At 29.1% G+C, this 11,771-nt stretch overlaps 1 protein-coding gene across 3 annotated transcripts in view; it reads right to left on the bottom strand.

Annotated features, from left to right (window-relative positions):
• Positions 1 to 3,632: 3,632 nt before the first annotated feature.
• Positions 3,633 to 11,771, bottom strand: part of LOC117171628 (RIB43A-like with coiled-coils protein 2) — a 23,717-nt gene continuing 15,578 nt past the window's right edge. For all 3 annotated transcript variants that reach the window (XM_033359110.1, XM_033359112.1, XM_033359111.1), the window contains exons 5-7: positions 7,192 to 7,419; positions 3,854 to 3,960; positions 3,633 to 3,774 (exon numbers count right to left, since the gene is read on the bottom strand). In XM_033359110.1, the coding sequence (XP_033215001.1) occupies positions 3,633 to 3,774; positions 3,854 to 3,960; positions 7,192 to 7,419 (477 nt within the window). The remainder of the gene's footprint in view (positions 3,775 to 3,853; positions 3,961 to 7,191; positions 7,420 to 11,771) is intronic.

The following is an 11,771-nucleotide window of genomic DNA, read 5'->3' on the forward strand; positions in this document are numbered from 1 at the left end:
CAATTGAGATCAATAAAATTGCATGCCAGGCTTATTTAAGCGCTTTAGAAGATGATAGAATGGAAGTTGAAAGTCAACGTCATGGAGACGGTAGTGAAACCAGTGATCGAACAGGAAATAGTTCTGATGATTCCGATGAAAATGACGAAAAAGATGACGAATATGGCGTGCATAAAATGAAATTGAAGGTTCCAATATTAGTGTCGCAATTAGAACTGAATGATTTTATTGGAGATCTTGGATTACCGAAAGACGGCGCTGAATTTGCCGCTTTATTTCTAAAAAGAAGACATCTTCTAGAGCTAAAGACAAAAGATTCATTCTATCGCGACAGGGACAAAGAATTCAGTAAGTTTTTCGTTAAGGGCATGTGACACAGCTAAATACCTATATTACCGACCACAGTTTTTCAGTTCACTGAATGTTTTTTTGAACCTGAGAACTTTTTTTGTAAATAAAATATCGAGCTGAAACTTTGGAAAATGTATTAGAGTGCAATAAAGTACATTTAGGTACTGCATTTTGGTAGAAACTTCACTAAAAATTATTTCATCTTTTTTCTGAACCTCAACATTTTTTGAACGTTCGAACTTTTTTTATACATAAAATATAAGTCTCAAACTTTGAGAAATGCAAGAGCCGAAAGAAAACTACGTTTAAGTACAAAGCTTAATAATAAAAGATGTATAAAAATATATTTTAACAATCAATTCCAACGGTATCAGCCGGTAACGTTGTACACGAAAATACGAAATCTCTAGAGCCTCGCCTAGTGGCCGCCAGGTTTCGTATTTTCGTGTACAACGTAGTTTTCTTTCGGCTCTTGCATTTCTCAAAGTTTGAGACCGATATTTTATGTATAAAAAAAGTTCGAACGTTCAAAAAATGTTGAGGTTCAGAAAAAAGATGAAATAATTTTCAGTGAAGTTTCTAAATGCAGTACCTAAACGTACTTCATTACACTCTAATACATTTCCCGAAGTTTCAGCTCGATATTTTACTTACAAAAAAAGTTCTTAGGTTCAAAAAAACATTCAGTGAACTGAAAAACTGTGGTCGGCAATATAGGTATTTAGCTGTGTCACATGCCCTTAAAGACGAAGAGAGGTCTTTAGTGTACTGCACTGACGTTAATGGATTAATGAACCACTTGAAGAAAAATGTTTACAGAGACGAAGAATGGCGACTTTTCATTGATTCGTCAAAACGCAGCATTAAGGTTGTTTTACTGCACAACACGAATACTTACGCTCCTATCCCTATAGCTCACTCAACGGTCATCAAAGAAGAGTATAACAATGTTAAAATGCTTCTTGAAAAAGTTAATTACACGAATCACAAATGGCAAATATGTGGTTTATTAAATATCTTGTGTAAATCATAACAATGATATTAGGGCAACAATCGGGTTTCACGAGAGAGCCATGCTTTATATGCCTGTGGAATAGCAGAGATCGAGCCAATCATTACAGCACAAGACATTGGCCTTTAAGAGATTCATTCAAACCTGGTTCTCATAATATCATCAACCAAAGCCTCGTTGATCCAGAAAAATCTTACTACCATCCCTCCACATAAAGCTTGGGCTCATGAAGCAATTTGTCAAGGCGTTAGACAAAGATGGACAATGCTATAAGTATATATCCCTTAAATTCCTTAATGTTTCAGACGCTAAATTCAAATAAGGAGTCTTTGATGGACCACAGATTCAAATATTGACAAGAGATACTAATTTCGTGAGCCACATGACGAAAATTGAAATGGACGCTTGGGAAAGTTTTAAAGCAGTAAACGCAAATTTCCTCGGTAACAAAAAGAGTCCAGACTACGAGAATATTGTTGCGAAAGTGATAAGAACCTACAAAAAGTTAGGCTCGTTGATGAATTTAATACTTCACTTTCTAGAATCCCATCTGGATAAGTTTCCAGAAAATGTTGGTGATTTCAGCGAAGAACAAGGGGAACGTTTTCATCAAGACATAAAAGTGATGGAACAACGATATCAGGGTAGATGAGACGAGGTCATGATGGCTGATGATAGATGAGACGAGGTCATGATGGCTGATTTTTGCTGGATGTTGAAAAGGGAAACGAATGTAGGTCTTTAACGTAAGCGTAACCCTTTGCATCGTTCCTTCGAAGAAAAAAGGACACGTTATAGCAGGCAGAAAATAGACTGAAGTAGGTCTATAAATTAATTTAATTACGATAAAAAGCAAGATAAAATGTAAACACGAAAGATAATATAAATATATCCCTTAAGTCTAAGAAAAGTAGAGAGAAAAATTTTTGAATAAAACTCTTATTCATCTGCATGTTTAAGTTACAGTTCTACATTTTAATTGATACAAACATTGTCAGGTTAATTGAAATGGGGTCAATTCTACTTGTAGTTCTAAGTTTCTTCAAATGAGAAATGTGCGTCTAAATTTTTCACCACCTGCAGTACAATGAAATGAATTTTATTGTGTTACAACGGGAACAGTTAAGTTGTGTTGCGATAAGAAAAATTTCGTTAGGTTCTGTTAAGTTAGATTCATTTGTAGGTTAAGATCGAGTTAACCTATTAAATATAGCACACATTTAAGACTGAGAACCGTACGCTTACATAGCTACACGTGTGGTTGAATTTCATTCGGCTAGGTTATGTTAGGTCAGGTTTTGTTAGGTTAGGATACGTTAAACCTCTATGTAGGTTAAGCCGAAGCTGAATGAAACGGTACCGCAAAGACGACTGGACAACACAATGGGTTTAATTGTGTTACGTGAAGTTAAGTTAGGTTAGGTCAGGTTTTTTGAGGTTAGGATAGGTTTGACCTCTTTGGAGGTTAAGCCCAAGCTGATTCATACGGTACCATAAATACAACGGGACAACACAATCAGTTTCATTGTGTTTCGTGAGGTTAGGTTAGGCTAGGTTAGATTTATTTCTAGGTTAGGCTCGAGTTGACCTATTTGATGTAGAACACATTTTCTACTGGGAAAATATGCTTCCAGAGCTTCACGTGTAGTTCAATAAATTTCTGTTAATTCAGGTTAGGTAGGGTCAGGTTCTGTTGGGTAAAGTTATGTTAAATAAGTTGATATCAGGCAAGGGTTGATCCTTCACAGTTGTCGACATGTTTTTGAAGTGAAAATTTGCATCACTGGCATTATTTTGAAATTTATTTGCCTCAGTGCATTATTTTTCGTCATTTTTTGAGGTTATGACTCAACCATGACGTGATGGGTGATTTTTGATACCGAATTTGAATTCAGCGCCCCAAAATCCATAGGAATACGTGTGTCTTGTTACCAGATCCGCACCTTTTTTTGTGTGGCTGTGTTATAATTCTGACTCAGGAAGTAAATTTTCGAGAAAAATTGTAATTTTGAGTTGGAAAAAGAATTATTTAAAGCAATTCTATGTAATTTCAAATTGGAATAGATAATTTTCGAAAAAAAATATAATTCTGACTTGGAACAGTCAATTTTCCAGCAGAATCACAACTTTTCCTTAAAACGGGGAATTTTCGAAAAGAATTTTGAATTTAAATTTTGAAAAAATTGAATCTCAATAATTGACTAAAAATAAATAAACAAAAACATCATTTATTAGAAAGCGCAAAATTTATTATAAAATATTTGATAGATTAGCGCGTGCCTTTGTTAAATTGTTCGAAAAATTCCCGACTGGGTCTATTTTTGTAAATAACTCGATTCAAATATTCTTGTTGAGATTTCTGTTGTTCGGCAAGTCGCAGGTTTTCTTCAGCAATTTGCTTATTCAGTTGCCTAAATAAAAAGTAATAATAATAATTATGATTATTTATTTCAAAATTATTTCTCAGAATATTCAGAAACAAAATCTTACGCTTTTTTTCGTTCCAATTCGCGATGATAGGTTTCTGCAGCGTAAGCATTTCCGGCCATAAGTCGATTCCAATCCACATTTTTTTGTTTCTCTTCCATTTTTAATTTCTGAAATGAAGAAAAAAAGTTGGAGATGTTCAAAATTAATCAATTTACAGATTTTAATGATGAAAATTTAACTGTTTTTATTCGAAAGGCTTATTAGTTAAACAAATTTAAAATTCTGATTAAAACTGTATAAATTATCATCAATTTTAAAACAATTTTAATATTCATAAAAAAATTTCATCTTTAACCCATTTAATTGGGAATTTTTCAATTAAAAATAGAACGATTTGTTATTATTTAGCAATATTTGAGTGTAAATTTAAAATGAGCAATAATAAATGAAATATTAAAAACTAAACTATTTGAAACTGAAATTTTTAAAATAGAACAAAACAAAACCTCGAATCGTTATAATTTCAGTGTTAAATTTAAACTTTAAATTGTACAATTTTGATTCTTCCTATAAAAAATTTTAACTCATAAGTGAAAGTGATTGAGCTTGAAGCGAGGAAATTTTAGCCTTCTTTTTTTCAATTGGCAAAGAAAATTTTTATATTTTTAACAATTCTATTGATTTTGATTGAAAAACTTTTTTCTTTAAATTTTCCTTGAATTGGGGGAGGCCTTTTTTCAATCATATTTACTGAGTTGAAATTTTTTTTAATTGACAGAGGAATATTTTATATTTTTAACCACTTTATTGATTTTATGGGAATATTTGTTCAATTTGAATTCTTTTCTGAATTTCAAAAAAGAAAATGTTTTATTCTGAACATTTTCATTTACACGGAAGGGAGAAAATTTTGGTGAACATTTTTTTTTTAATAGGAAGAAGCTCTTCTTTGTTTTTATCATTTTTATTGAGTTTGGAGGAATGGAATTTTTTCTTTAATTGGCAGAGGAACATTTTATATTTCAAAAAATTTTATTTCTTTATTTTACGGGCACAATTGTTAACTTCCAATTTTTTCACGAATTGTAAGAAGAATAACTTTACATTTTCAACAGTTTTATTGAGCTGGGAGGGAAGAAATTAAAAAAAATTTTTGTTTGTGAATTGGAAAGGGCACATTTTACTTTTTAAATATTAATAAAGTTGGAAAGGACGAAATTTTTTTCTTAGTTGGAAAAGGCCATTTTTTCTATTTAACATTTTTATTGGGTTTGAGGGCAGAATTTTTCTTTTCCAATTTTTTTTCTGAATGCAAGAGGAAAATCTTTGGTTTTAAAATTTTTTAATGATTGGGAAGGGAATAAATGTTTGTTTTAAGATTTTTATAGCGATGGAAGAAACTAAATTTCGGTTCTTATCAATTGTATTGGGTCTCAAGGAAGAAAATTTTGGTTTTCAATTTTATCTGAATTGAAAGAGGCTCTTTTTCGTTTCTAACATTATTATAAAGTAGGAAGCAATTATATTTTTTTCAAAATTGGAAGAAGACATTTTTGCTGTTTACCATTTTTATTAAGATCAAGGGAATTATTGTTCTTTTTCATTTTTCTTTCTGAAGTGAAGGGAGAAAATTTTGGATTCCCAACATTTTTATTTCATTGGAAAAAACAAATTATGGTGTTTTTTCTGAATTGGAAGGGGGGAATTTTTGTTATTTTTAAGATTTTTTATAGAGTCGGAAGAGACGAAATTTTGTTTATTTTTTCTAAATTGGAAGAGGCCATTTTTTCTTTTTACTAAAGAGAGAAACTTTTTATTTTAAATATTTTTTCTGAATTGGAAAAGGGTTATTTTTAATTTTTAAAATGTTTATTTAATTGGAAGAGAGGAAATTTTGTTCGTCAATTTTTTCTGAATTGGAAGAGTGATTTTTTTTTGTTTTTAAGATATTTATGAAATTGGAAGGAAAGAAATTTTGATTTGAAATTTTTTCTAAATTTTTAAGAAAAACATTGTTTTATTTTCAAGATTTTTACAGATGTGGAAGGGATGAAATTTTGGTTATACTTTCCTAATTGGAACAGGTAATTTTTTATTTTTAACATGTTTATTGAACTGACAGAGAGGAAATTTCTATTTGAATTTTTTTCTGAATTGAGTTGAAAGAAAGGAAATGTTTTTCTTAATTGTAAGAAATTTTGGTTTTAATTTTTTCTGAATAACAAGGGAAACATTTTTTTTATTTTTAAGATTTTTATTCAGTTAGAACAAAAAAATGTTAATATTTTTTTCTGAATTGAAAGTGAAGAATTTTTGTATTTGAAAGATTTGTATAGAGTTGGAAAGTATGCAATTTTGGCTATTTTTTCGAATTGGAACAGGTAAGTTTGATTTTTAATATATTTACTGAATTGGAAGAGAGGAAATTTTTATTTTTAATCTTTTTTGTTTGAATTAGAAGAGTGAAATTTGCTTTTAAAATTTTTATGGAATTGGTAGGGAACACATTTTTATTTGAAATTTTTCTGGATTCGAACAGTGACATCTTTTTGTTCTTGATAATCTTAGCGACTTAGGAAGAAGTAAATTTTTTTCTCAACTGAAACGAAAAATTCTGTTTATTTTTATGATTTTTATTAATTTGGAACGAACAAATTTTAGTTTTTTTTTTTTTAATTTAACTTATATCGTAGGGATCTTAAATTATTTATATCTATTTTTTCAAACTGATTTTTACGTTTTTCAAAATTTTCAAGAAATTCCAAAGGATTTCTGGAAATATAAAAAATTTCAAGGGATTTTAACAGATTTAGAGGTTTACAATCAATTAAAAAACATGTCTAAAGTGTGAAGAAATTTAATAGCGCTGGCCCGGCATAGCCAAAAGTGTAAATTTTTTTTTGCTTTTTAATTACTTGGAATTTTTTTTTTTTTACTTTAAGTGTATTTAACTGATCAGCGCCAAACCTGGACGAGGCCAGAATGTCAAGATGAGAAGAAAAATATTCTTAATTTTTCTATACAGAAAATTCTAAATGGATTTCATTAATTCGAGATCGATTTCAAATTACATTTTTAAGCGATTTTAAAGATCGCGATGTTTAACAATTTGCTGAGAAGAGATGAATTGAAGGATCGAAAAGGAGAACGGAACGAGCGCTCGAGCAGTAGACAAGGAGTGGGGATGCGCCGAAAGACCGTTCTCTCTTTCGTTGAGTTTTCTGCGCATCATCCCCACTCCTTGTCTACTGCTCGAGCGCTCGTTTGGTTCTGCTAGTTTGGTCCAGTAGGCTAAGGTGTAGAAGGAATAAAGGCATTGGTAAATATTTACGACCTTAAATTAAAAAATTGACTTGATGACCGTCAAATGAAGAGCTGGAATTGCTTTTGAAGCTCACCTGGATGTCCTCCATTTGCCGCAATTGTTCCTCTCGGTATGCCTTAAGTTCTTCGGAGGTCATGCCCTTGTATCTCGAGGCCAGAGGCTTGTTGGGGCCACGATTACTTTCGGCTTGTTCTTTAGCTTCTGTGAGGAAATCACCAGTAACATGATTGTAAATTTCAGCTCGATTATCCTCTTCATCCTGGATTTCCTCACATCGCCTTCGATATTCTTGTTCATCCGCCTACGCCAAGAAGAAAAAAAATTCATGGGGTTATAATAAGAAAAGGATGATGGCATGGTCAGGATGGAGGACGAGTAATATAGGAAATTTACTGGTCTGAGGAAATATAGGTTATTACTTTTATTTTTTTTATAACCAGTCCGCTGAAAGCTCGACTTACAATTAGGCATTTTTAATGTTGATGATTGAGCTTTGGATAGATGAGGGCTAACAGAACTGAAAAAACCTTTCAAAGGCATGAAACTAAATTTTTTTGAATTGGAGTCAAGTGAAACTATTAAAATTTTCCAATAATTTACCAAAAAAATTCAAAATTTCAAAAAATTTTCAAACTTTTGATAAATTTCATAAGTGTTCAAAACCTTGTTTTTCAACAATTTTGATAAATTTTCTAATTTTTCTAAATTTTGATAAATTTCCAGGAATTTCACAATTTCTAAAAATCATAAAAAATGTTGATCATCTAAAAAAGTGCTTGAAAAATATAGAAATTTATCAAAGTTTTGACAAATTTTCGTTTAGAAATTTAGCAAAATTGATATAAATGTTGAAAATTGCCATTGAATTTTTCAATCAATGAATTTTTTAGATGAAAATTTTAGAAATTTACCAAAATTTCGAAAGTCTTATGTAATTTGTAAGAATTTTGGAAATTTATTAAAAAGTTTTAGTAACATTTGGAAATCGTAACATTTTTGGAAAATTTTCGATTTTTTTTTGGAAATTTGCCAAAAATTTTGGAAATTCTGTAAACTTCAATATTTTGATCAATTTTAATAGATTTTTAAACAAAATTTTGATAAATTTACAAAATTTTTATCTAAAAAAATAATTGAAAATCGATAAAAATGTTGGACAATTTTTCGTTTCGAATTGATCAAAATTTTTTAAATTGTCATTCAATTTTTAAAAAAGAAAACTTTATAAATTTATCCAAATTTTGAGTTTTATAAAATTTTCGAAATTTATCCAAAAGTTTGAGTAGTTTTTGGAAATTGTAAAATTTTAGGAAATTTCATTTTTTTCCCGAAATTTGTCAAAAATTTTCGAAATTATAAAAAACTTTAAAATTGTGATAAATTTAAGAAAATGTTAAAAGGTATTCAAAATGTTAAAAATGTTTTGTAATTTTTGGAAATTATAAATTAATTTTAAATTTTGCAATGAATTTTTCAATCAATACATTTTTTAGATAAAAATTTTATAAAATCTTTGGTCAATATTGTAAATTTATCATAATTTGGAAAACTTTTTGTAATTTTTAGAAATTGTGACATTTTTGTAAATTGATCAAAATTTTGTAAAATTACCGAAACTGATTTCTATAATTTTCCAAATTATGACATTTTTAAAAAATTGTTGGTAAATTTCTAAAATTTGTTAAAATTACCAAAGATTTTGATGAAATATTCAAAATTTCCTAAAATGTTGATAAATTTCTGAAGAAAAAACTTTCAAAATTTCCATTTATTTCAAAAAATTTGCTAAAATTTTGATAAATTCATCATTTTACTTGGAAATTCATCTCTGGCTCGAAATTTATTAAAAATAAATTAATTTGTTTTTTATGGTTTAATGTTACTTTTTTTATTTCAAAATTGGGCAATTTCTTTTTTTTTGTGCTGAAAATGGATTTTTTTTTTAATTCAACGAGGGCAGGTTAAAATATAACTGTTTTGATAAATAAATAAAGTATTATTAATGATTTTTCTCTACGGAAATTATTCTTTTTTGGTTGAAGTCAAATGTTTCTTATTTAAAATAAAAAATATTTTTGATAAAATGTCAATATTTCAAATATCATTACATTTTCAAATATTAAAAATTAACCTTTTCTTATTGAAAATTTAACAACTTGATTGAAAGTTTAACTTCTTTATTTACGTTTCTTTTTTCTTAGGAAGATTCATCATTTTATTTTAAATAACTATACTGGGGGAAATATGTGTTGTTTAACTATTTTAAAACTAATTTGAAACTAAACTTGATTAATTTCTAACCATGAATGGCGTGGTTAAATTTTCATTCAAGAGAATTCATATTTTCTACAAAAACGAACCTTTTACAAAATAGTTTAATTTTGTACCAATTTGTTGAAATTTCTACCAGGGTGTTGAATTTGCAAGCGAAAAAGATTAATTGTCTACAAACCTGTTAAAATTTTAACCCCAGAATATGAATTTCAACAAAACATTTAATTTCGAGGAAACAAGTGGTATGTTTAAAAAAATAGTTAAATTTTCAGTTAAAAAAATTAATTTTCAGCAAAGATTATGAATCTTTAACCAAAAAAATTAACTTGTAAGAAAGTATTTCGACTTTCAACCAAGTAGTCGGATTTTCAATCTAAATGGATGTATTTTTAACGCAAAATATAATAGGTTATTTATAAAAAAAAACATTTTATTTTCAAAGGAAAAACATTTAGATTAAAAAAAATGAAATTCCAACAAAATACTGGAATCCTCAACTAAAAAAGATCAATTTTCAATAAGACTTAAATCTTAAAAAAAATTAATTTTCTACCAAAAAAGATAGATTTTTAATGATATACATCAATTTTTAACACAATATTTAAAATGTCTGCAAAATTGTTGAAATTACGAGCCGAAAATAAAATTTTCTAGAAAACAGTTAAATGTTTACAACAAACAGGTCATTTCCAACCGAAAAGGATTAATTTGATATGCTACATATAATCTAGGCATTATACATAATCTTTATGGGCATCATATATAATCACGAAGTATAAAACGGATTTCCTATGAGAAAAAAATATATTGTTGTGAATTTTATTTAAAATCGTTAATATTAGGCGACTTAAGTTGAAATTAAACGTTTTTCTTCAAAATCAGCCATAAAATATGAATAAAAACTTTCTTTTTCAAATATCACCCCCATAAGTTTATTTCGAAGGTCCCAAAAAACATTGCAAGTGCAAAATTTGGTTTTGCGAGTTTTTGGTGCTAGTTATCAGTTATTTTTAGTTTTTTTTAATACAAATGATTGATAATACTACTTTTTATTGATAATTAGATGCTTGTATTTATACTTTAAACAATGTGTCATGATGTAAAATAGTATTTTATGCATTATAAGTAATTATTGCCGAAAACGCGCAATATATAATTTTTCACTTATGAAATTTTTTGGGGCCCTATAAAACAGACTTCTGGGATTGATATTTAAAAAATAAGTTTCCATTCGTATTCGGAGGTATATAAACTATAGAAATAACATGTAACATATAAAATGCTTAGGGATGATCTATAATGCATGGATGCTATATAATGGCTGGATTATATATAATGCCTAGGGATTGAATATAACATCTAGATTATATATAATGCCTAGGGATTGTATATAATGTCTGGATTATTTATGATGCTTAGGGATTGTCTATAGTACCTGGAATATATAAAATGCCTAGGGATTATACATAATGCCTATGGATCATATAAAACTCTTAGGGATTATATATGTATAATGCCTGGATCACAATCAATGTATGGATTATATATAAGGCCTAGGGGTTGCATATAATGCCTGGATTATATTTAATGTCATGGGATTGTATATTATACCTGTATCACGGTCATATACACAGGTCCGGGGGCTCTCGTAGTGGGGGTTCTTCCCTTACATAAGCCAAAAAGTTTCGCGATCCTGCCACCACGCGACATGGCGCTCTAGTCGAGCAGTAACAAATTTGAAAATGTAAACGCGTTTTATAGACTCAATTTCAGCCGAGTTAATTGGACTAATAATTGTGAAACTGCCGTTCATGTCCAATGAACTTTGTCCGTTACCCCCTCTCTTGTCTACTAGGTAGCCTGAGACCGAGCGTTTAGGTCGTTGTGCAATCCGCACGCTCAATTGTCCCTTCGCTTATCAGTAAGTTTTTGTTACTATCGAGATTTTGTACTTTCTTCGAATTTCTGGCATTTCAATTCAAACATAATTATAAATGTTCACATATTTCGTTGCACTATTTCAATTGTTTTACATTTTGGAAAATCAACTTAATCAAATTTATTTATAATCTTATCATGTTTAAGTTTCACTATACGTTTATTACTTGGACTAAGTTTACAAAGACATCCATATTATTTAAAGTTTTAAATACATGTTGAAAACATGGATTTTATCACATTCAAATTTCAAATTTAAGCGTAACTGATATTACACTCCCTAGTAGCGATTTTTTTAATTAACGGAAGCTTCAATAAGGGGAAATCCCCCTCCACGAGAGTCTCCGGACCTGTGTATACGACCGTGGCCTGGATTATTTATAATGCCTAGGTATTCTATATGATGCCTGAATTACATACAATGCTCAGGCATTATATATA

This window comes from Belonocnema kinseyi, chromosome 4 (assembly GCF_010883055.1).
Source record: "Belonocnema kinseyi isolate 2016_QV_RU_SX_M_011 chromosome 4, B_treatae_v1, whole genome shotgun sequence".
NCBI lineage: Eukaryota > Metazoa > Arthropoda > Insecta > Hymenoptera > Cynipidae > Belonocnema > Belonocnema kinseyi.